Below are 25,824 nucleotides of genomic sequence, written 5' to 3'. Positions count from 1 at the left end.
CAGGCTAGCCTTGAACTCAGAAATCCACCTGCCTCTGCCTCCAAACTGCTGGGATTAAAGGTGTGCACCACCACTGCCCGGCTTATTTATTTTTATATATGTGAGTGCACTGTTACTGTCTTCAGTGCTCTTAACAGCTGAGCCATCTCTCCAGCCCCGAAACTGATTTTTTAAAAAAGGCATCACGCCCTCTGTGGCTGCAGACACGCACTGTGGATCTCTGACATCGCGTGCACATTTCCAAACAACGCGAAGTCTACAAAAGTGGGATGATGAAGTCGTTTTAAGTCGAACACTAATCTTAACGAAGCGAAAATGAGAAAGCACACAGCTCAAGAGCTGTGTTAATACAAATGGCAATGAACTTGGGAATAAGCAAGACTCGCACTCCCTCCCCACAGAGGATCCGCTGCAAGGGTCATCAGTCCGTCGGAGGGATGCAGGCGACGTGGGGTTGCTCAGCGGCCTTCCTCCCTACCAGCGCCCGCGGCGTCCCGCTTACCCGGCTGGACGCCGCCTCCTTGTGATCGGTAGGGCGCTCCCGGGCCAGCCTAACGCCGCCGCCTGAGAAGGACCGGCAGAGAAGCCGGCGAAGCGCTTTGCTTCCGGGCCGCAAAGCCGCCATGGCCCGCGCGTACGGCAGGATCGCGACAGTGGGAAGGTTGGCTTTACGGCAGCGTCGCAAAGCCCGAGGCGACGCGCGGCCGGGCCGACCGTACGTATTCCCTGGGACAGACGGCGGGCGGCGGTTCCCGCACGGGGCTTGGAGGGGAGAGGTTTTCCCCGGGCTCGGAGCTGTCGGGCCCGCTGTGCGAGGACGGCGACAACGCTGCGGAAGCGGAGGTGGCGGGGCGCGATGGCGCGTGCGGCCCAGGTGAGCGCGGGGCGAGGGCGCCAGCTCCGTTCTCCCGGCCTCGGGCGCTCCGCCGCCCTCGCCGCGCGGGCCCGCGCCCGCCGCGCGCCCATTGTGAGGTCAGGCGGCGGCGCGTCCCGCCGGGCCGAGTCCCCGGAGCGGCCGCCGCGGCCAGTAGCTGCCGCCGCCTCCGCCGGCCCCTTCACCGGCTGCCCGGGTCAGACCTAGCCGGGAAGGGCGAGGGGGGATGCCGCTGGGGGCCCCGCTCCGGTGCCGCTCCCGGTGAAGGGCCGATCTCCCACCTCGCCGCCCCCCGCGGCAGCCAAGACCGCCGCCACCCAGACCTCTCGGGGTCAAGCGCTGCGAGGGCCGGGCTTGGACCCTCCCTGGGACTGAGTTCTGTGGCCTACCCTCCAGAAGTGAGCTGTTTGACAGAAACCCGAGAGCGTGCGAAATGCTCTAAGCGCACTTACGGGGAGGCGAGTGACCGAGCTCATCGCAGTCGTCAGGTTTTTGCGGCGGGTATTTGAAGTCGAGGGCGAGGATTTGGAAGTTTCTTAGTTCCTCTTTCTGAAAAGTAGAAAGTTAGCTGTCTGGCCGAATGGTGTTCTTGTGAGTTTGGAAGGGCCACTGTTGACTTCCACCAGGGTACCCTGCTGGTTCCAAAGAGTGGAGTAGGATGGTGGGATCTAAGGAAATTGTGCTGCTGTCCTGAGGGGGTTGACCTAGTATGGAAGTGTACGCAGCTCGCTCTCGTGGTTTAAGACAGAATTCGTAGGCCTGGACATCCACCCAAGCTGGAACATGCGTACCTTCTGTCTGTTCTTAAAATCCCTGCCACGTTCCCCTATTTTCGTTTGCTATTGATTCTTGGTGTCACCGAGCAGCCCATGGTGTCTTGAATTCGTAATTCTCTTTCCTCTGTCTCCCTGGTTCGAGGATTGTAGGCATACACCAGCACACCAGCTTGGTTTGTTTTGTTCCTGTCCATCGATTTTCAGGAGATGGAGATGACATGTCACATCTTCCCTTTCCTCAAGTAATCTTTTAAACCTGTGACAAAACCCTTTGTGTGTTTTGGTGCATGCCCAGGTGCCAGAGTTTGGCCTCCCCACCCGCCATCATTTCTGTGGTGTCCTTTGACTTTGTTTTTTGAAGCAGGGCTTCTCATTGTCCTCAATTAGGCTAGGCTGGCCAGCCGGCCAGTGAATCACAGAGATCCATCTATCACTGTTTCCCCGGCACTGGTGATTTCACTGAGCACCGTCCTGCCTGGCTTTTCTGTTTTATTTCATGTGCATTGGTGTTTCACCTGCATGGAGATCTGTGTGCCTGGTGCCTGTGAGTACAGAAAGGGAATCAGGTGCCCTGGAACTGGGGTTACCTGCGGTCATGAGCTGTCGTGTGGGTGCTGGTAATCAAACCCGGGCCCTCTAGAGAGTATCCAAGGTTTTTAACCACCGAGCCCTCTCTCCAGCCCCTTCCCTGGCTTTTTTTACCTGTGTTCTGGAGCTCCAACTTAGACACTTGACTGAGAACTAACTCCACACCCGGATAAGCCCTTTTAAAAAGTGTACTAACAAAGAGTATTTAGAATGGGCTACTGCCCTGCAGAGACTGTAATAAGTTATCCTTCTTGCTATCTTTCAGTGCTTGTGAAACTGAACACAGAAGTATGGATATGGGAAACCAACACCCCTCGATTAGCAGGCTTCAGGAGATCCAGCGGGAAGTGAAGAGTGTAGAGCAGCAGGTGGTCGGCTTCAGCGGCCTGTCCGATGACAAGAACTACAAGAGGCTGGAGAGGATTCTGACCAAACAACTTTTTGAAATTGACTCTGTGGATACAGAAGGAAAAGGAGACATCCAGCAAGCTAGGAAGAGGGCCGCACAGGAGACAGAGCGCCTCCTCAAAGAGCTGGAGCAGAATGCAAACCACCCACACCGGATTGAAATCCAGAATATCTTTAAGGAAGCTCAGGCCCTTGTGAAAGAAAAGATTGTGCCCTTTTACAGTGGAGGCAACTGTGTGACTGGCGAGTTTGAGGAAGGCATCCAGGACATCATTCTGAGGCTGACACATGTTAAAACTGGAGGGAAGATCTCCTTGCGGAAAGCAAGGTACCACACACTAACCAAGATCTGTGCAGTGCAAGAGATTATTGAAGACTGTATGAAGAAACAGCCTTCCCTGCCGCTTTCTGAGGATGTGCATCCTTCTGTTGCCAAAATCAACTCTGTGATGTTTGAGGTGAACAAGGCCAGAGGGACTCTGATCGCACTTCTGATGGGCGTGGACAGTACGGAGACTTGCAGGCACTTATCATGCGTGCTATCAGGACTGATTGCTGACTTAGATGCTCTAGATGTATGTGGGCGTACGGAGATCAGAAATTATCGAAGGGAGGTGGTGGAAGATATCAACAAATTACTGAAATACCTAGATTTAGAAGAGGAAGCTGACAGTACACATGCATTTGACCTGGGACAGAACCATTCCATTATAAAAATAGAAAATGTCCTCAAGAGGATGAGAGAAATAAAAAATGAACTTCTCCAGGCACAGAGCCCTCCTGAATTGTACCTGAGGTCCAAGACAGAACTTCAGGGCTTGATCGGACAGCTGGACCAAGTGAGTCTTGAGAAAAACCCCTGCATCCGGGAAGCCAGGAGACGGGCAGTGATTGAGGTGCAGACTCTGATCACATACCTGGACCTGAAGGAAGCCCTTGAGAAGAGGAAGCTGTTCCCATGTGAGGAGAACCCCCCACATAAGGCTGTGTGGGATGTCCTGGGAAACCTCTCAGAGATCCAGGGCGAAGTCCTCTCATTTGGTGGGAATCGAACTGATAAGAACTACATTCGTCTGGAGGAGCTCCTGACCAAACAGTTGCTGGCTCTGGATGCTGTTGACCCACAGGGAGAAGAGAAGTGTAAGGCTGCCAGGAAACAGGCTGTGAAGCTGGCCCAGAACATCCTCAGCTACCTTGACATGAAGTCGGACGAGTGGGAGTACTGATGGACCGGGAGCTGACCTCACTGGTTCGCACTTTATCTCCATTAGAGAGCTGTCAGCTCATGGAGCCTAAATGTCATTTCTATGTGCATAGTCAATCTCAGTATTTATGATTTAATCAAATTATATTCAGTATTTCTGCTGCTTTTGATGTTGCAAACGAATATCATTATAGCACATTACCTTTTCCACCTGGCTCATTATCCTTACAATGTGTGGTTTGTGTTTATTTTGTGTGTTTTTCATGGGAACATGAAAAGGGCAGCATTCCTTAGTTTTAAATGGGTTGTGCAAGCATTAAATGTAGAATTTGAGAGTCTAGATCAAGCTTTTCTAACTCTAGCCAAATTAAGAGGAGGAGGAAATTCCGCGGTTGAATAAAGTCCAGGCATAGGAACAGTACAGAGATCTTTATTATGCTAAACAAAGCTGGGGCTCTTAAAGTCCCAAGGCCTCCTGGGTCCTGCCAGAGTTTAATGGGGTGGGGGCTCTTAAAGTCCCAAGGCCTCCTGGGTCCTGCCCGAGTTTAATGGGGTGGGGTTTTTGTTTGGATGGTCTGTTTTGTCATAAACATTTTTGCTTGAAAAAAAATCTGTTCCCCTGTGCTTTTCATTTTACATGGGGGATCTTGTGTACAACATGCACAAAATTAATGAAGCCTAACAGTTAACCCAAAATTTGAAACCACACTGAGGAAGGAATGAACATCACCTATTTGATACCTTCAAGCTATTTTTTGCTTGTGTGAGGATAGGGAACATTAAGTGAAGCCAGTGAACCTTTAGAGGAAAAAAAAAGCATGGCTCCCTAACTATAACTGCAGGGTGAAAGTCGCAATTCCCGGCGGCGGTGGGTCACTCCAGAGCTATCAGGAGCAGCTACCTGGAGCATAAATGAGATGGATTCCTCCGACAGTCACAGCTGTGAATAGACAAGCCTGTTAAACATAACATTTTTTACTCATGATACGAACACTATTATAAATCCAGAGGGCCTGGTCTCTGCAGCTAGAGCCCTAAACATCACCTGTACCTACCTACTTCAGAGTGAGTCTGTGGGGTAGCTGCTGATGTCATAGCTCATACAGACACCAGGATTCCTGCCTGAAAATTCATTAGACCTGTCAGTTATATAAAGGGTTTTATTGTTTTATACTACCGTGTCTTTCCGTGAATATTTTCTAAGTAGCCAACACTTTATGGTTGTCTATTAATGCAAACGAACTCCCCAAAATTCTGTGTCACTTTGATTATGCAGGCCCCAACATAACTAACAGACCCCATTCCATGTTCCCATTTCATTACGTGATCCTGTGAGAGCTGACCTTTTTAACTCTGATGACCCGTGGTTTAATTTGTAAATTTTTTGTAAGAAAATTCTCTTTAAACAGCTAAAAGTATGACAGGCAAATGAATTAGCCTTACATGCCTAAAGTGATAAGCACATAGCCCTAAAGGTCCTGTGCAAAAAAGCCCTTTATAGCTTTCCCACTGGGTCCTGTGGGCTCTGGCAGCGAGCCATCCCCACCGCAGTCCCTGGAATTCTCAGTTTGGTCCGAGCTGCTTGATGCTGCTCTTCTGTGTCCTGGCTTTAGAATGCTCAAGTCAGACTAAAGGTCCTTACATTGAACTCTGGAGAGTCGCAGTGCCGCTTTCTGTGGAGCTTTCACCCAGTTACTAATACGTTAGCTTCAGTTTGAGTGTCAGCCTTTCTTCTCGAAGTATCCATTGTCCTGTTGAAGCAGATTTTTGTCTCTTTAAGGTGGTATTTCTGTAACCTGCCAAGACATCCCACGCTGCTGAGCTTGGAGCCTTGCTCAGCACAGGAAGCTTTCCCCAGGCCAGTGGGGTTTCCTCATGCATCCTCTGGGTCCTGGAAGTGGTCTTGGGGTGGGCTTTGTCTCCATTACTGCTCCTTGGACCCAGCTGTTTCATCTTTTTTTTTAAAGATTTTATTTATTATTACATCTAAGTACACTGTAGCTTCTTCAGACACACCAGAAGAGGGCATCAGGTCTCTGGGCCACCGTGTGGTTGCCAGGATTTGAACTCAGGACCTTCTGAAGAACAGTCAGTGCTCTTAACCACTGAGCCATCTCTCCAGCCCCAGTTGTTTCATCTTTAAGAGCAAAGTTCAGACTGAACTTTCTTGTCCCTCTTGGGAGTCACGTGTGTCCCTGGGCTGCTTTGTGGGCTTCTTACCGTGGGTTCGTCACCGTAATGGTTTCATGGTCGTGAGTGAAGAAACTGCTACAAGTAAAACCCCCAGAGAAGTGTGGCCTTTGCCAGCATTAAGTCACATTGTTCCTGTTTCTGAAAAGAAATACCTACTGTCTTCACCAAAATTCAGATAGCTTTGACTTCAGTTCATTCTTTGGCCACGTAGATAAAAGTCTTATGACAAAGTCTCCGTTAAATAAGTATTTAGTTGTTTAATGCTTTATTTTGGTAGAAATACCTACATATTACCTGTAATTAAGTGCAACCGATTTTCCTCATTTTAAGTTTTTGTTATTGTTTTTGGTTTGGTTTGGTTTGGTTTTTTTTTTTTTCTTAGAGACAGGGTTTCTCTGCGTAGCCCTGCCTGGCTGTCCTGGAACTCACTCTGTAGACCAGGCTAGCCTTGAACTCAGAAATCCACCTGCCTCTGCCTCCCAAGTGCTGGGATTAAAGGCGTGCACCACCACAGCCTGGCTAAATTTCTTTTTCCTGTTTTCAATTTGAGGCTGCCTTTGAACTCCTGGGCTTGCTTCCTCCAGACCGAGAGTGCTGGGATCACAGAGGAGCCCTGTCATGGCTGGCTTCTTTTAAAGATTTATTTATTTATTATATGTAAGTACACTGTAGCTGTCTTCAGACACACCAGAAGAGGGCATCAGATCTCATCCCAATGGTTGTGAGCCACCATGTGGTTGCTGGGATTTGAACTCAGCACCTCTGGAAGAGCAGTCAGTGCTCTTAACAGCTGAGCCATCTCTCCAGCCCCCATGGCTTGCTTCTTGCTGCTTTAATGCAAGTCCCCAGGGTGGTTTTTTTGGTTTGTTTTTTTTTTTTTTTTTTGTCTCAGCTAATTCTATACATGTAGATTGTTTTAGGTTTGTTTGGTTTGGGTTTTGTTTTGTTTTGTTTTGTTTGTTTTTGTGGGTTTTTTTGAGACAGGGTTTTTCTCTGTAGCCCTTTTTTAAGGTAGGGTTTCACTCTAGCCCTGACTGGATTCCCATGTACTGTGCTCCTTTCCACCTCAGCCTTGAGAATACTTAGATTACCAATGTGTGTCACGAGGGCTGACCACAAAGGCTTTTTCAACTTGGGTATTTTCCCTTAAGGACAGAAACACCTGCCGGTGATTTTGATATGTAATCCAGAAGTGTTTCCCATATGCTGGCTCCCACGTCATTACTGGTAACATGTGACTAATAGGGTCTCTACAACAAGTCAGTATTCTCTTGACATCAGCACAGCAGCATACCTCTCTCTAAGGTTTGTTTTTTTTGTTTGTTTGTTTTTAAATAAAACTCGTAGCTCAGCTTGGTATGGAGAAAGATGAGCCCAAGTTCTCTGCTGACCTCCAAGGACCTTGTCCCTCACATTCCATCTGACTTTGGGGAGGGACCCTTTATGGCCTTGTCGGCTTAGGGTTGACTGTGGTACTATATGAAAAGTAAGTCCTCAGAGTGCTTATGACCGGCTGGCCCAGCACACCATTCTCCTTTGCTGCCCAGGAGTTGACCTCCTATAAATGAGAAACGGCCGCAGGCTCTTTTCTACAAAGATGATCTTCCTGAGGAAGGTCATCCCTGAGAAGATTGGTTACACTGCTACTGAGAAGTCTGACTGGGCCCCACCCCCAACCACATGCACCCCATACACACATTGGAATAGCACCTGGCCTGTCAGAACTCTGACACACAGTAGGGCAACATTTTTTTTCTGACCATTTCCCATTGAATTATTGTTATTCCACCTACACGGAGCCTTCCTATAACCCATGCAGAAGCAGAGGCAACCTGGACTGTTGTGTGGGGGTGTTTTGTTTTTGAAGATGTGAGTTGTACAGGTTAAAAAGAGTACTGTAGGGGCTGGAAAGATGGCTCAGTGGTCAAGAGTACTGACTGCTCTACTGATGGTCCTGAGTTCAAATCCCAGCAACCACATGGTGGCTCACAACCACCCATAATGAGATCTGATGTCCTCTTCTGGGGTGTCTGAAGACAGCCACAGTATACTTATATACTGTATGTAAATAGACCTTTGAGCCTGAGAGAGCAGAGCTGGAAAGAGGAGCGGGTATCTGCGGATAGCTACAATATACTTACATATAGTGGATAAGTAAATCTTTAAAAAGAAAAAAGAGGGGCTGGAGAGATGGCTCAGTGGGTAAGAGCACTGACTGCTCTTCTGAAGGTCCTGAGTTCAAATCCCAGCAACCACATGGTGACTCACAACCACCCGTAGTGAGATCTGATGCCCTCTTCTGGTGTGTCTGAAGACAGCTACAGTGTACTTATGGATAATAATAAATCTTTATGCTGGAGGGAGCCTAAATTCAATTCCCAACAAGCACATGAAGGCTCACAACCATCTGTACCATCTGTACAGCTACAGTGTACTCATATACATAAAATAAATAAATTAAAAAAAAAAGACTCTAGGGAACTTGGGATTTTATGTCACCACACAGAACACTGAGTAGCATTAGGCATGTCCCAGGCTCCCCTACAAACTTACGGTAGTGCTAAGATTAAACACTTCCCATCAGCCTGCTGCACCTGACCTCAGAGCAGTGGCAGTTTCTTCTAGTAGATATCAGGTATGGAATCGGGCATCTTGGGAACTGGCAGGTCAGGTGGAAGCCAAGCAGCCTCAAAGGACAGTTGCACATGGGATAAACATGGATCAGGGCAACACCAGCAAGTCTGTGCATGGCCCAAGTCCAGTCCTGGAAGCAGGCCCGTGTTCCACCCTTCCTGACTGGGAAGTGTCTGAAGCCATCTATTTCCGTTGCTACAATTAGGTCCTTTACTTGTTAAGGGCTAAGCACCAAGCAGTTACATATGCATTCATCATTCTCAGAACCTCCTGAGGCAGGTTTAGTACTATCCATAGAAGGTCACTGAGGCAACATGACCAGTGGGAAGGGCAGGACAATGGTGGATGAGTCTTCATGAATTAATTACCTAGGAAGTCAGAACAATGGCTGGTGTATGGCCCGGAAAGAGAATAATTCCCTCAACTTCGGCACAGCATGGACTTCAGGCTTGGTAAAGCCCCAGCTGAGAGTACTCTGGTTAGGTAATCGAGGACGGGGTTCACATCACAGCTCTGCCTCTGTCAAAGCCAGGGCTACTGGTGAGCTTAAGCTTGGCTTCTAGGGGGTGAGTAGGTGTTGCTGAAGGGTGACTCAGGCTTGGAACATTTAGCTGCAGCATCGAGTTACTCCAAGCTATAAATCAACATCAGCAACATGAGTCCCTTTCAGAGAAAGACTTCTGTGGATCTCGTGCAGTCTGGTGTCTTCCAGCCATGAAGCACACCTGCAGAGGCTGCAGTGTGAACTTCACGTCCAACTACTTAGGATACACGGACTTTTCCTGAGCAGTAGGGCCTCAGGCTGCCCATTCACTTCCTCTGACCTTCACTCTCTCCCCCACCCCCACTTCCGTGTGCACCAAAGGCCTTTGAATGCTTAGGCCTTTCCTGAAATTACCCACCTGAATGATGCTGCTAGCTGTCTCCCTTCCAGGTCCCTAGGCACAGACCTGCATAGTCCTGAGTGAGCAGAGAGTCATGAACAGCCAACCTGTTTGTAGTCTGGGCCCTGCTGCTTTCCCCTACCCCATGCCCCTTTTGGTCCCTCGGGCTGAAGGCATCTGGGTTCACCATTCCAACACTGCCTTGCTCATCCCAGGCCAGGCTGCCTTGCCTTTCAAGCTGGCCTCTGTACATGTGGCCCCAGGGCTTGGGAGGAGCAGCAGTGTGCATGCCTGTGGGATGAGCTGTTCTTTAGAAAACTGCTGGCTGGAGCTGAGTACTAGAGAATACTTGTGAATAACTGGGTACAGAGGAAGGTCAGTTAGCCATTCCCGTTGCTTCAGAGACTTTCCAGGGCACAAGTGACCTCCATGCCGGGGTTTTGGTGTCCCTTGCCAGGACTTCTAGTGGGATGCAGAGACCCTCAGATGTGCCACCTATGGGGACGGATGGCCCCTAGGGCTGGGAGTCCTGCCCTGTCTTTGATGCTCCTGCCTCTACTATGTAGTGTTGTGTTCTGACCTTAAAACTCACCCAGAACTCAAGCCTGTGCCTTGTAAATGCTGAATTCATAACTGTTCTGTGACAAGTGCTGTTTGCAGGGGGCAAGGTGATAATGGAGGGGCTGTGACAAATCTGCCTTCTTTACGGCTGACTCCAAAGGACAGGAAATGGCTCCACTTCTTGGATGCAAAATTACTGACCTGGAGAAGACAGAACCACCACATCTCTAGGAAGGCTGGGTGCCAAGGATCAAAGGAAGTTCCGTGTCAGACTAGGACGCAGACGATTCCCACACAAGGGCCTGGACCCTTGGGCCGAGGGCCACCATGCAGGGTCATATGTGGTCAAGAAGTCTGGAGGGGCGAGGGCCACCATGCAGGGTCATATGTGGTCGAAGGCCACCATGCAGGGTCGTATGGGCCACTATGCAGGGTCATATGTGGTTGAGAAGTCTGAAGAGGTTTCCTGGAAGAGATCCACAGTTGTTAACTGCCAAGGATACTGTGTGAAATTTGGTGTCTGCTGGAGAGGGCCAGTCCAGAACCACTGTGGCTTCAAGACCAAAAAGTCATGACCCCATCATCATTTCCAGGGTTGGAGCAGCAGCTCTATCATTTATTAGGGGGCTCTGGCCATATCTCTGTCATTTACTAGGGGGCTCCGGCCATATCTCTGTCATTTACTAGGGGGCTCCGGCCATATCTCTGAGGCTCTGGCCATATTTCCCCAGCAGAGCCCATGGAGTGGACCAGCCTGTGTGACCAGTGAAAGCCACACCTCACCTGCTCCTCTGGGGATTGTCTCCACCCAATTGCCACACTCTGGGCCTCCTGTCCTTCCTTCCAGCCTGCTTGGCACAGGTGCCCTGTGGTGCCACCCCCACCCCCACCCCCACTCCACCATTGACTCTGTTCTGTGGTCAGCTTCATTCCTGACTGAGAAGTGTCAGGACAGGTTACTGGAGCCCACCTGGCTACTGCCAGCCACAGGAGCTCACAGAGGACTTGTCACAGCAGCAGGTCACACTCTCTCCCACTGCTCTCACCTGTATGTTATTGGTGGTTGGGGCCTGGGTTGGAAGTTTTCAAGTTCTTGGCCTGTTATGTAGAGTTGAAATAAGCCAGGAGGTGGTGGGGCAGGCTTTTAATCCCAACAGTCTGAAGGCAGAGGCTGGCAGTTCAAGGCCAGCCTGGTCTACAGAGTGAGTTCCAGGACAGCCAGAGCTACACAGAGAAACCCTGTCTGGAAAAACAAACAAAAAGTTGAAAATAAGGACTCACATGCATTTGTGGAAGAAGCAAGCCAACCTTATTTGGAATGAAACAGCATACAGATTATAACAAGCTAAACTGTCTAGGTTGACAGTGGCCACAGGAGTGAGGGTGCTCAAGGGTCCTGAGTATTATTGGGAACTTTCTAAACAAAGGAGTTGTTTTTTGTTTTGTTTTGTTTCTGGGTTTTATTTTGGTTTTGGTTTTGTTTTTTTTTTTGTTTTGTTTTGTTTTGATTTGGTTTGGTTTGGTTTTTCGAAACAGGGTTTCTCTGTATAGCCCTGGTTGTCCTGGAACTCACTCTGTAGACCAGGCTGGCCTCGAACTCAGAAATCCGCCTGCCTCTGCCTCCCAAGTGCTGGGATTAAAGGCGTGCGCCACCCCTGCCCAGCAAAGGAGTTGATTATTAAGAGATGTAGTTTGGGTGGCTCTCTCTCTGTCATGTGCATTGGTGTTTGACTGCATGCATGTCTGAGGATGCCCTATCACTTGACCTAGAGTTACAGACAGTTGTGGGCTGCCATGTGCTTGCTGGTAATTGAGCCCAAATCCTCTGGAAGAGCAGCTAGTGCTCTGAGATGCTGAGCCATCTCTCTAACCCCTGGGTGGTCCTCTATTGTAATTGATAGATGGGGTCATATATGTCCATTTTGCCTAATGGTTATGTTCTTTCCCATAATACTTCTACTTTTAATCATATGCATGTTCAGTCATCCATAAGTATAAGATGGCAAATAGGGGATTCTTCCTAAATGTTTATTGAAGGACTTTTTTGTCCTTAGACATTATATAGACCAGGCTGGCCTCAAACTCCACCTGAAATCCACCTGCCCTGCCTCCCAGGTGCTGGGATTAAAGGTGTGCCCCATCCTGCTCAACCAAGGGTAGTTTGCCTCACTGCACATACACCCACCCCAAACCAGTTCAGGCCGGATCAGGCCTTCTATTATTAATAGTCCAATCAATACCTTAATGTATTGGAATAAAAACTTTCTAAACTTCATTGTTACTGTTAAAGCTCTTAAAAAATGGGGGGAAGGACCCCACACTCAGGGCTCAGGAACGGCGATCCCAAACACCACCAAGACATGTACTTGATGCAATCAGCAAGAGGCTTTTTATTCCAGCTAGCTGGGGCGAGACTCATATCCCACGCAGGGGTAGAGGAGTCTGGCCCCAAGCAAAAATGTAAACAGGTTTTTATACCCACACAGTTGCTAGGAAAAAGGGGAAACTAAGGCAGGGGAAAGTACGGGGTAGTCTCTGATTGGCGCTGGCTTGTGCTAGGGTTCAGAAGCAGGTTAGCCACCTGGCAATTGTTTGCCACCTCATTTTTCTTTTCTCCTGCCAGGCCGCTCCAGTCTCTAAGCTCTGGGGGCTGGTCTCCCATTCTTCTATGTTCTGGGAGCTGGTCTCCCATTCTTCTATGTCCTGGGAGCTGGTCTCCCATTCTTCTATGTTCTGGGAGCTGGTTTCTCATTTTTCTAAATCCTGGGAGCTAGTCTCCCATTGAGTTCAACTAACTGCTAAGTTCCCACAGTAGAGTTTGAAAATTTTAACCTCTCATTACCAGGGGCATTTAAACACTATTGTTCAGAGATGCGATTGTGTGGCTCAATGGCAGTCAGGGGTAGAGGGGTTCTGAAGTTGCTAGGTGCCTTGTGTAGACTGGGTGTGTGCACAGTAAGTGCAGGTGAGGGAGCTGGACTGCCAGGTGCATTATTACAAGGGGAGGGGCACACAACTAAATAGCACCACCTGGGTGCAGCCCTGAGCTCAAAAGCCACCCTCCTTCCCATCCCCAGCATCCTGAAGGCCGGCAGCACACAGCTCACTCAGCCCTGGGGAGGCTCTTGTCCTCAGGAGTCCAGATTCCAGATTCCACCCACAGCTGCAGAGAGGCTCAGCCCCATGTGTCTGCCTGTGGGTGTATATATGTACATATGTACGCAGATGGTTGTCACTTCAGATCCTGGAGCTTCCACGGGAGGTGGGGGGGTTCAGCCATGCCTAATCCAGAACCTTCCAGGAGGTGGGGAGGAAGGAAGTGACCTTATGGGCGTGTGAACTGGCTTCGGAGAACACAGGTGAGGAGCTGAGAGCCTTCTGCAGATGCTTAGCAACTAGTTAGGGCCTGTCCTTACTGTGACTCTGAGGCTCCACCCTCCAGAGCCCACTGCTCCCAACTCAAATTCACCCTTTCCCTCTACTAGCCCCACTCACAAGACGTCCATTCTTTTCTCCTTGTGTGGTTCTGTTTTTATTCTGGTATTTTGAGACAGGGTCTCCATGTAGCCCTGGCTGTCCTGGAACTCACTCTGTAGACCAGGCTGTCCTGGGACTCAGAAATCCACCTGCCTCTGCCTCCCAAATGCTGGGATTAAAGGTGTATGCCGCCATGTCCAGCTGCCTTGGAGTGGTTCTAATATGTTCAGGGGTGGTTTTTTTCTCTCTGGTGTCTGGGGCTGCACATCACTAATGGATTGTTAGATGGTTATATCCATAAAGTAGAGAGGCAGTGTCAATTTTGGGGACACTAGCCCTCACAACCTCTCCTGTGGGAGTGCAGGTCTCCCACCCTCCTGCCCACCTCTGTTCCTCTCCAGCATTACCCGTCTGCCATTCCCTGAGCATACTGCTTCCACCCAGCCCTTTCCCCACGAACGTGAGCCCCAAGAAGAGGCCCTGTGGCTAAAGCATCCCCAGACTGGGTCTACCGCACCCCAACTCTGACCAGCTGGAGCTCATTGGATGTCTTAGTCAGGGTTTCTATTCCAGCACAAACATCATGACCAAGAAGCAAGTTGGGGAGGAAAGTGTTTATTCAGCTTACTTCCACATAGCTGTTTATCACAAAGGAAGTCAGGACTGGAACTCAAGCAGGTCAGGAAGCAGGAGCTGATGCAGAGGCCATGGAGAGATGTTACTTACTGGCTTGCTTCCCCTGGCTTGCTCAGCCTGCTCTCTTATAGAACCCAAGACTTCCAGCCCAGGGATGGCACCACCCACAAGGGGCCCTACCCCCTTGATCACTAGTTGAGAAAATCCCCCACAGCTGGGTCTCATGGAGGCACTTCCCCAACTGAAGCTCCCTTGTCTGTGATAACTCCAGCCTGTGTCAAGTTGACACACAAAACCAGCCAGTACAGTGGATGACATGGTGAGGTCTAAAAGACAGTCCTGGCTGAGCTGGGAGAGGTGCAGGCGGAGAGGCCTGTGCTTAGCTTCAGAACCAGACAGGCCAGGAGAGAGAGGAGGTTGAGGAGTCATGACCTAGTGGGTCAGAGGCAGTGCTACACTGCTGCCTGCAGCAGCTTCTCAGGTGACTCAGGGATTCTCTCTGGTTTTTGATTTTCCATGATGGGGTTTCTCTGTGTAGCCTTGGCTGTCCTGGAACTCTCTTTCTGTAGACCAGGCTGGCCTCAAATTCAGAGATCTGCCTGCCTCTGTCTCTGGAGTGCAGGGATTATGGATGTGTGGCACCATGCCCAGTGAATCGCCAGGGGATTCTTAACAGAGGAATTTAAAGACAGAATGAAGCGGGGTTGGAGTTTATTAGAAAGGGAAGTCGTTTTTGGTTTTGTTTTTGTTTTTGTTTTTTTCCGAGACAGGGTTTCTCTGTGTAGCCCTGGCTGACCTGGAACTCTCTGTAGACCAGGCAGGCTTCGAACTCAGAAATCCACCTGCCTCCGCCTCCCAAGTGCAGGGATTAAAGGCGTGTGCCACTACTGCCCAGAAAGGAAAGTTTTAACCAAGTTTTAGACATTGGGGTTAATAGAGAGGACCTCAGGGAATAGATAAAACACATTTCGAGCGTGGGTGTGGGCTTCTCAAGAGAGTCTCACTTAAGCACAATTTTAGTGGCTTCTTTAGTTACATCTCAAGAGGTTGCTAAGGAACCACTTTTCTCAGTAAATGTGATCAGAGAGTGGTTGATGCATGGAGGAAAACAGCAGATAAGGCAAAAACCTAGGCCACAGGCTTGGGAGAGAAGTTGGTGTTTTTACTTTATACAGAGGTTTGTGGCCTTGTTTCTGAGAGTCCTAGAAACTATCAGAGAAGGAAGTAGACTAGATACTCAAAGGTCATAACCCTCAGGCCTGACCTTAAGCACCGTTGTTGTTATTGCAGCTTGCTGAATTGTGTATGTACACACATAAGTGCTTATGAGAGCAGACACGCATATACCAAAGCCCATCTGAACTCAGATTGTGGTCTCCAGGCCTTGGTCCTCTCACCCTGAAGCTCATGGGGATTCTTCTACCTCTGCCTCCACCCCCCACTGCTGGGGTTACAGGCCTCGGACACCATGCCCAGTGTATGCAGTGCTGAGTGAGGATCAGCCCCAGGGCTTCCTGAATGCTAGGCAAGCCCTCCACCAACCAAGCTGGAGCCCTGCCCTTGGTTTAATATTATCTGAAATAACCCCAGATAAAGAGAATATTGTTTTCATGACGAATGTTCTTGTCTGTCAGAATCCATTCATCCATCCATCCATCCATTCTTTTTTTTTTCTTTTTAGTTCTTCAAGACAAGAGTTTCTCTGTGTGGCCCTGGCTATCCTGGAACTTGATCTGTGGACCAAGCTGGCCTTGAACTCTTGAGACTCACCTGCCTTTGCCTCCGAGTGCTGGGATTAAAGGCATGAGCCACTACTGCCCATCTCTGGCTAAGAATTCTTTGATTTCAACTCGTAAGAGGCTTCAACTGACTCTGCAGAGGGCTTGGGCTTCTTTTCCAGTCCTATGCTCCTACTTTCCCTCATTTGTCACCCTGCTTCAGGGAGTAGTTGGCCATTGTGGCAAATGTGAGGCAGAGAGGGCCTGCAGTGTACACACTGTGGCTTTCTGTGTCTCCTCATCCTCCTGGCCAGGCCTAGGGGAGGGAAGATGTCCAAGCGACCATCCATACAGCAAAGTGCCCAAGACCCAGATGGCAGATTGAAAGTGTAACCAAGAGCCATCTGCCCCCAGTGGGTTCCAGGCATCCTCTTGCCAACTCAGGCCTGACCCAGAGCAGCTGCGATGTCCTTGCTCACAGGGTCAGAGGCTGGCTCTGGCCACTGAGGTAAGGTGGAGAACGGAGAGATTGTTATCTGGTCATAGGAAGCCCTGGAGGAGGTGGCTCCTGACTTGAGAATGAGTGGGAAAGCCCCAGCAAGTGCCTACAGGCTACAGTTGCGGCATTCTAGCTGGATGAGTCACCTTAGACCTCCAGGACATAGGATGGTTTGTCCTTTCCCCTTCATTCCTAGGACCCAGCTAATCAAAACCCTGTGGTGGCTCACAGGCAAGAAGTGCTGTGTCAGAAGCAGTGAGGCAGGTACTCTAAGAGAGCAGACACATGTCCTGATTTCCCAACCTTGACACAAACGTACCAGGAGAAAGGGGAAAGGGGCTACTTTCTACAGGGAAGGCAGCGAAGGCCACTTTAGGGGCACCCCTCTACAAAGACCCCCAGAAAGGGAGGCGTCCCAGTGGGAACAGCCACGGGAAGCTCAGAGCAAGGCCCACATCTCAGAACCTCGGAGATCTGAGGTAGGACAAGTCAGAAAATAGAAGGGCCTAGCTCAGAGGTGGACTCTGGATAACCAGTGAGAAGTTTGGGTGTTTTAGGACAGAATACTGTCTTAACTGTCCCCACGTGTGGGGACAGGGAGATAGGACCAAGAGAAGAGGCAGAGCAGGTCTCAGACAGAGAGGAGGCTGGCATCGGGGACGGAAGTACAACTGCAGGGTTTGGCTTGCCTGACAGCAGGAAAGATTAGTCATGGGATGAGGTCACATAAGCTGGATTTGGGTGGATATTCAAGGTGTAAGAATCCTCATGGCCCATGAGCCTAGGGAGCAAAGCACTCCATTTCTCTCTGCAGCCTGCATTGAGTCCCGGTGCTGTCTATAAGCTGGCTGTAGCAGGCTCCTCAGGGTCCCTGTGCTCAGATGTATGTTCCTTTTTCTCCTGATGCTGCAGTTGCCATCTGCCCATGGAAGGCCATCTTTTGACTCTTTGATGGCTACTGGAGGGAACCTATCGTCCAGGGCCATGTAAGGCCCAGGAAGGACGCGCAGGCAATGAGGGCAGTCAGTGCAAAGGCCCAGGCTGGTTGAGAGTCTGCAGAGCTGGGCTCCCTGGGCCTTCAGACTGTGGGCACACCAGGGGGTATCTTGGCATCTCCCAAGAATGGGGCATGAGGGCATGGGACTGGAGCGATGGTTCAGGGGTTAAAAGCTAAGAGCACTGGCCACTTTTCTGGACACATTTGATTCCCAGCAGTCACATTACAGTTTACAACCATCTGTGACTCCAGTTCTAAGGAATCTACCACCCTCTCCTATTATCCACAAGCACGAGGCTCACATGTGATGTACAGAGCTATAAGCAGGTAAAATACTCATAGAGTTAAAATAAAAATAAAGGGCCAGGCGGTGGTGGTGCAAGCCTTTAATCCCAGCACTTGAGAGGCAGAGGCAGGTGGATTTCTGAGTTTGAGGCCAGCCTGGTCTACAGAGTGAGTTCCAGGACAGCCAGGGTTACACAGAGAAACCCTGTCTCCAAAACCCAAAAATAAATAAATAAATAAATAAATAAACAAATAAATAAATATAAAAATAAAAATAAAGGAACTTGCTTTGTCGATCAGACTGGCCTTGAACTCAAGAGATCTGCCTACAACTGACTCCTGAATGCTGGGAATTAAAGGCATGCACACCACCGCCCAGCAAAAAATCTTTGAAAACTAATGAGGCATAGGTATAGGCCCCTATCGGTAGCTAGGTGCTTCCAGGGGCAGCACCCCAGATTCAGGTCATGTGAGGTACCAGCCTCCTGCAATGGCTAGTGTGGCCTTGAACCCACTCTGTTGCCCTGGTGGGCTCTGTGGCCCTGAATGGAGAAATTACAGGATTCTGTCCCCATGTAGTCAGGTGACTCTTGTGGGCATTCACCCAGCCACTGAGCAGGAGCCCCAAGGGGGTGCCTCTAAGTGGCAGTAGATGAGGCCTAGCTCTATGCCAGGGAGAGACTGCACAGGGCTCCTCCCTGGTTCTATCTAAAGCCCGCAGAGCCAGCCTCACCTTGCCAGGCTGTGCTGGGGGGACTCCAGACAGCCCTGGCCATGTCCTGATCCCACATCCAGTCTCACCCAGCCTCACCTTGCCAGGCTGTGCTGAGGGGACTCCAGACAGTCCTGGCCATGTCCTAATCCCACACCCAGCCTTCTGAGCAGTTAGTTCACCTGCACAGAGCTTAGAGCCCTTGACTTCAGAGCACCTCTAACACACAACCCAGCTTCTTCGCATGTGACCACCAGGAGGCGCTCAAGGCCAATCTCTTTTTTCTTTTCTGAGCACAAGCCACCCCAAATGGTCAGGGCCCTGCCAACTGGTGCAGCTGTCAGGCCTATGTCCCCCCACTGCGTGCACCTGTCCCAGCTGATGGTGATACCACCTGAGCAGCAGCTCTGTGCCCAGTGGTAGATGGTGCTCCAGCTGGGCTTCTGGTGACTGCCCACCATCAACAATCGCAAGTTGGCATGGGCCCTGCAAATCTGGCAGCTTTTAACTCACCCTAAGCTCTTAACTTGACCAGAGAGGGATGGTCTTCAGCCCTGGTCCTGTCTGGCCCACTCTCCAACCGTCCCCATGTGATCCCAGCGTCAGCAGGGTGGTAGGGTGAAACTCTGGGTGTGGGGCAGAAAGGGCAGATCTGTGCTACCCCACCCCCCCCACCCCCACAGGCTGCTCCCTTGTAGATTGTAGTCATCTTTATAACCCAAACCAAATGTTACTCCCTGAAAGAAGCCTTCAGAACACGCCCTCCTCAAACAGCCACCCTCAGTGTGGTCTCTGGGCCTGCATGATTTGACAGACTTTCCTGAAACTAGGCAGTTCCATTCTGTCCTGGGGCCAAGGAACCTACCCTGCCCACTGGGGGTTCTGTTCCACATCAATAAATGGAGGAAGAAAGCAGCCAGAGGTCCAGGAGCGAGGAGTATGATGAGTAAGTGTGGTAAGATGGGAAAGGATGGAGCCAGAGGGCCAGGATCGAGGAGTGTGATGAGTAAGTGTGGTAAGATGGGATAGGATGGAGGTACCGGAGGAGGCGAGGGGAGGGACTGGGCCCTCTTTGGTCTGTTTCCCCCAATGATCCTGAGGCTTGAGGTCCTAGCCAAGTTCTTGTCCTACTCAAGCCCCAATCCCCTGTCCCATTTAGGCCTCGTGTCCTATATCCTGGGTCCTGCCCTCCCGCCCCTCCCCAGCTAAGCCCTGACCCTCAGCAGGTAGATGGGGGAGGTTAAGATGAAACCTGGCCAAGGACCCCGAGCCCCGTGCTCTCTGGTCTGAACAGCCCCATAGTGCCCAGATCTCTGGGGGCTGGGGCTCCAATCTTCAGGGCCATCCAAGGAGCCTAAGGCCCTGGGGACCTGGTGCTTCACTGAGCAACCTGTGTGTGGCTGTGTGTAATGTGCACATATGCGTGTGAGCACATGTGTGAGTTCATGACCGTGCAAATATAAGTGTAAACATGCATTGTGGGTGTGCTTGCATGTAGTTATAAGCACATATATGTGCTTGCATGTGTATGTGTCAAGACAGGGATGGGGAAGACTAAGGATAATGAGGAGCTTGGCGTCTGGGAACAGCCCTGACTGAGGACTGGACAGGAGCTGGGGAGGGCTGTAGCAGGGACTAGCTCGAGGTGGCCTGGGAACAGGCCCAGAAGGAAGCTTGCACAGGCAGGCGATGGCACCATAGCAACACAGAACAAAGTGTTGGCCTACTTACACCCCACCCCCACTCCTGGATCTGCTGGGGGGGTGCATAGGGCCTCTGCGCCCCGGCCTTTGGGAGTCCAGTGCCCTGGAAGCCTTGGCCTTTCCTTGGCCGGGCTAGGCCCGTGAGACTGGCTCGCTTGCTTTGTTCATTAATGGGGTGAAGAGTGGGCATTTGGGGAGGCCCAGCATGAGGGACATGCCCTTGCCTCTGGGTGACATTAGGCGCAACGGTTTGAAAGATTTTTATAAATTTTCCATCCCTGGATATCTCAGGGCTTTTGGTAGTTCTGAGTGAATGCAGCACCCTCCCCCCACTCCCCCCATTCTGAGTGAGGGTGCCATCATGCTGGGAGCTTCCTGCTCAGTGTCACTGGACAGGGTCCTTCATGCCCTTGATTTCCCAGTCCCTTTCCTGACTCAGACCTGGGCTCAGCTGGGAATGGTAGGGTGACTTCTGGGACCTGGCAAGTCCCCTGCATCACCCCCATCCCGTGGGGTCTCCAGCAGAGTGTGGACAGGGCTGAGGGCCAGCTGTGAGGAAGCTTTGTGAAGCGCTCCCGGAGACAGGAAACCCTTGGCCTCATGTGAAGGACAGTGGTGTCACTGGACACTATACACAGAAAAACAAACATTTTTCTGCCTTCCCGCAACCCCCAGAGGACTGTGTGGCCCCAAGCTGCTGTCGCTCATGATCCTGTGACAGGCTCTCCCCAATCTGCTCATGTCTGGATGGCAGCTGTGACCCACAAGTCCCAGTTCTCCCTAGACCTGGGAGGCCCACCCCCAAAACAAACAAACAAAAACAAACCCATCATCACTGTCCAGCCCTTGTGCCTGGGCCAGCACCCAGGAGCCATCTATGAACAGGATGTGAAGATGAATGGAGCGGGGTGGGTAGTAGCCCCCTGCTCTGTGGGATTGGGGGGATGTGTGCCCTTCACAGGCGCCAGCTGCAACTGCCCTCCTCTGGCCCCCCCTTAATTTATGCCATGAGGAGGGCCAGCCGCTCGCTGGTCCCCCACTTGGCAGCGGCTTTGTCCCCAGGCGGATTCCCAAGGGCTGCCTTTGAGAAGAAAGGGCCCTTCTCTGGTGGCTGGTGAGGTCACCAGGAGGGGCCCCACAAGCACAAAGGCTTTAGGCCCCCACCCCACCCCGCTGGCAGCTGCCGCTTTGTTTCAGCTCCTGGTCTAGGAGAGACCCTGCAAAGCTTCAGCCTTGGAGGCCCCCCCCTTCCTCTCCGTTAAGTTCACTGAGTGGGGGAGGGGCAGATCTAACTGCATCCCCTAGGCTGCTCCTGATCAAGCAGCAGCACCTGCTGGTGTAGCTCCACTCAGAGGCCAGGCTAGGCCAGAGGCCTGGTCAAGGGACTTGTGCAGCTATCTGTCCATTAGTACAAACAGGCAAACTCCTGGGGTAGTTGAGAGGGCAAGCCTGAGGTTAGAAGATGAACCACTTGGGGCAACTTGTCTCCTGGCCAGAGGTGGGCTCTTGGGCAATGACCCAGAAACCAGAGCTCTGGGCCTGGGGCGCTGACGTGTACCTGTAGTGTGTGCATGTCCGAGTGGCAGGAGGGTCGGGCCTGTGGGTTTTCCCTGTGCTGCTCTCAAGGATCCCCAGGAGCACAAACGGGAAGCTCCTAAGTTTACCCAGGAGAGGACCCAGAGTTCTATGTGGGCCCGGCAGACTAAAGCTGAGAGTAAGCTCTTTGCCCAACCCCCCAGTCAGAGCCAGGACCCCAGGAACTGCCCTTTCAACATTACTCCTCCTCCACTGTCCACCGGCAAAACCTCTCTGGGGCCCGCACAGACGACTCGGGCTAGGGGCCAGCTCAGGGAGGCCACAACAGGGACAAGGAGGTAGCAAGAGCTGTTCAAATATGGCCGGTATTCCCAGCAGGCAGTGCCTGCCAGGCACTATAGTACATCCATTGGGTGCCTATTACACCCCCAGCCCCAGATGGAACCTGCAGACACCTCCTTAAGAGACAGAGGGGGAAAGGCAGGGACACTGAGACCTGACATCCCAGGGAAGTCTGGTGGCTCTGAGGGGTGTGCTTGGTGGTGGTGGAGCTTCCAGGGTAAAGGCCTAGTGACCAGACCTAGAAACTCCGAAACTCTCAGGCAGGGATGACAGCCAGATGGCAAGGAATGGGGTTGAAGCACAGACCGCAGCAGCGCCCTAAACACACACACACACACACACTCACACTCACACATACACACACACCATACATACACATACCACACACATACCCACCACACACACACACACTCACACACACACACATACCCACACACACACCATACATACACATACCACACACATACCCACCACAAACACACACACACACACTCACACACACACTCACACATACACACACACACACACACACACACACTCACACACATACACACCCACACACACCATACATACACATACCACACACATACCCACCACAAACACACACACACTCACACATACACACACACACACACACACCATACATACACATACCACACACATACCCACCACACACACACTCACACACACACACACACATACACACCCACACACACCATACATACACATACCACACACATACCCACCACAAACACACACACACTCACACATACACATACCACACACATACCCACCACACACACACACACACACACACCAATAGTTGGCAGCATTGACACTCCAGAACTCCTTAGCAGTCTCCCATGGAAGGAGGAGGTGAAGCCTGAAAGGAGTGAGACAAACCTTTACCTCAGGCAGGAGCCCGGAGTATTGGGACGGCCTTGGTCTGGGCCTACAGGCTCAGGTAGGGCTGTTGCTAAGATCCCTTCTCAGGGAGGCTCAGCATCTTCCCCTTCTCTTTTGGTCCTAATGAGAGACAATTCAAGCCATGATTCTGCCAAAGTGCACTCTAGGGAACCAATAAGTTGATCAGGCCTCTACACAGAACACAGGTGTGGAGTTACAGGGATGGGGGTGCTCCTCTCAAAACAGGGTGGACCCAGAAAGCCTTCACCCAGCAGGAGCGAGCAGGCCTTCTTAGTCTTCCCTGGTCTATATATTATAGCCACTCCTGAGGTCAATTAAGGCAGGTGGCTACTCAGATAAGGGGCTCGTGACTCTCACTTCCCTTCCGGGAGTAACATTCAACAATCCCAGCTGGGATAATCATGTTGCAGGGTGCAGGGTGTGGCACTTGCTTATTTCTAAGGCTAACCATGCACAACAGGGACCCCCTGTGGAAGGCCTGAGTGGAGGCATGGACCCACACACAAGTCAAACCCTGGACTCCCTGAATCCACCATGCCCCTCTCTGAAGGAGCAGACGCAGGAGTGCACGAGTAAGTCCAGAGTGGCTGGAGACAGAGACAGAAGGAGGGGTAGTGGGTAGGGCAAGTTGGCCACCCCCAGACAGGCTGCAAGAGCCCTGGTGAGGGGCTGGCCAGTGGCCACATTTAGCATTGAAGATCCCACAGCCAGCTGTCTCGATTTCCTGCAGAATTCATAGCAGAACCAGAAAGGCAGGGGCCTGGAGACACTAGTGCTCCATCTCCCTCCCCAAACGTCCCCTTCCTTGTTGCCTAGTGCCCTGAATGTCCACTGCTCCTGTAACTTAGCAACGAGAACCTCTGTCCCCCCACTGTCTCCACCCCACAGCTGGCCCTACCACCCACAATGGGTGCCTGAATTCCTCAGCAAGGCCAGGACCTCAGCAGGCCCAAGCTTTCTGAAGAAGCCAGATTGGGGGAGGATGCTTATTTACCCAGAGTGTGTGTGTGCTCACGCGCACGCACGCGTGCACTGTAGCTCAGAGTGGCCAGTGATCAGTGTGGTAGAGCTGCCTCAGCAGGCAGCCAGGCCCCTGCTTCCCACCAGGGGTTGTTGGTTCTTTGCACAGTGCTGCGTCCTGTGGCAACTGCACACAATCTTCAGAAATCTCACCACATTCCTGCTTTCCCGAGACCCCACTGACACCCTCACTCTGGGCAAACACAACACTTAAACAGGAAGTGGCTGCATGGACGCCTTAAAGTGGGGTCAGAGAGACTGCCAAGTGTCAAATTAGTCTGACAGGTACACAGGCTGGTCAGGGTGCTCGGAGAAGGGAAGAGGGTGGGAGAGTTCTCCAGGACCCTGGAGAACTGTGTGCAGAAAGTGGGTTTCTGGCAGAGCATAGCTCCTGCCTGCATTCAGTGCTCAGAGGCAGAGAAGACCGCAGGTTTCAGCCAGTCTGCTCCACATAGGGAGATCCCCACAGAAACACATTCTTTTGGGAGGGCCAGGCCAGGCCTGCTGTTGGCAGATGGGCTACAGAGGTTCCAAGAGGGACTAGAGCCTCCAGCATTGACCAAAGAGGCCAATGTGGGTGAAGGGTGGCTCCAGGCCCCTTCTTCTACCCTGCAGGGCTAGGATGCTTTGATGTTTTGGGGAACATCCTGCCTTACTTGGAGGAGAGGAGGATGGACGAACATAGTGACCTGTGCTGGGGACAGGGCTACCCCCTTACATTGGTCTCACAGCATGTAACCCCCCTGGCGGTGATCTCAGTGAGTGACAGAGGACTCAAGATCTTGGAGTTCACCAACTTGAAGGATTCCTGATGAGAGTGAGGCTTGGAGCAGGGATTGCTGGGGATTACCACACACGTGCCCCAGTAGAGAGAAGAGCATAAGGAGCCGCTCCTGGCTTCCCAGACCCGTCCAGCAGCATCGACAGGGCCTGGCTTGCTATGTCTCTTCCCATTCCCATCTCACCCTGCATCCAGGTTATTTTGAGGCAACTCTCGGCCACCATATCCTCCCACAAACACCACAAGCACCCGGAGAAAGTTGTCATGCCTTAAACACTCAAGAATCAATTCATTTCAGGTTGTACTGCAACCAGTGGCAGCTGTGGCGCATGCCTTTAATCCCAGCACTTGGGAGGCAGAGGCAGCTGGATTAAAAAAAAAATCAATTAATTTCAAGTTCCTGGTAGATGCTCTATGAAAGAAAGCACGTGGAAACTGAGTGTGGTGGAGCACACTATTTCAGAGGCATAGTCCTGAGGATCGGAGATATACCAGACCCCTACCTGGTTTGATTTTTTTTTTTTTTTTTTTTTTTTTTTTTTTTTTTTTTTTTTTTTTTTTTGGTTTTTTTCGAGACTGGGTTTCTCTGAGTAGCCCTGGCTGTCCTGGAACTCACTCTGTAGACCAGGCTGGCCTCGAACTCAGAAATCCGCCTGCCTCTGCCTCCCAAGTGCTGGGATTAAAGGCGTGTGCCACCACCGCCCGGCTTGATTTTTTTTGAGACAAAGTTTTCTCCATGTTGGCTTGTCTGTCCTGGAACTCTGTAGACCAGGCTGGCCTTGAACTCAGAGATCTATCTGTGTCTGCCTTCTGGGTGCTGGGACTAAAGGCGTGTGCCACTATGTCTCCCTAAGACTCTGTCTCAAAAGAATCAAGCAAAAGGCCAACTGGTTTGTTCACCTTGGGACCATGAGGTCCTTGCACAGTGGAGCATGCAGGCTCTCTACAGGAGCCCCAGTGCCTTTGCAAGATGGAGCCAGCAGCAGATAGCAATCCTGAGAAGTGTTTGGGGGACTCCAAGGCATACTTCTCCAGACTGAACGACCAGGCAGCTCTGAGTGACAATAGC

At 51.2% G+C, this 25,824-nt stretch overlaps 2 protein-coding genes across 9 annotated transcripts in view; one reads left to right on the top strand and one right to left on the bottom strand.

Annotated features, from left to right (window-relative positions):
• Positions 1–936, bottom strand: part of LOC116080757 (cytochrome c oxidase assembly factor 8) — a 24,455-nt gene extending 23,519 nt beyond the window's left edge. Inside the window, exon 1 of the mRNA XM_031357301.1 lies at positions 503–936. Within this exon, the coding sequence (XP_031213161.1) occupies positions 503–625 (123 nt within the window). The 5' untranslated portion in view covers positions 626–936. The remainder of the gene's footprint in view (positions 1–502) is intronic.
• On the top strand, positions 666–4,067 carry Bag5 (BAG cochaperone 5). Of its 8 annotated transcripts, none has more exons than XM_031357289.1 (2): positions 666–874; positions 2,504–4,067. In XM_031357289.1, the coding sequence occupies exon 2, from the start codon at positions 2,529–2,531 to the stop codon at positions 3,870–3,872; it is 1,344 nt and encodes a 447-aa protein (XP_031213149.1). In that variant the 5' UTR covers positions 666–874; positions 2,504–2,528; the 3' UTR covers positions 3,873–4,067. The 8 variants fall into 8 exon arrangements, with proteins under 8 accessions (XP_031213149.1, XP_031213152.1, XP_031213151.1 ...); XM_031357292.1 differs by lacking the exon at positions 666–874 and adding an exon at positions 951–1,332; XM_031357291.1 differs by lacking the exon at positions 666–874 and adding an exon at positions 951–1,362.
• The last annotated feature ends 21,757 nt before the right edge of the window (positions 4,068–25,824 follow it).

The sequence above is a fragment of the Mastomys coucha genome, unplaced genomic scaffold, assembly GCF_008632895.1.
Source record: "Mastomys coucha isolate ucsf_1 unplaced genomic scaffold, UCSF_Mcou_1 pScaffold6, whole genome shotgun sequence".
Taxonomy (NCBI): Eukaryota; Metazoa; Chordata; class Mammalia; order Rodentia; family Muridae; genus Mastomys; species Mastomys coucha.
The sequence above is the reverse complement of the archived record's forward strand: the minus strand, read 5'-3'. Positions and strand labels throughout refer to the sequence as shown.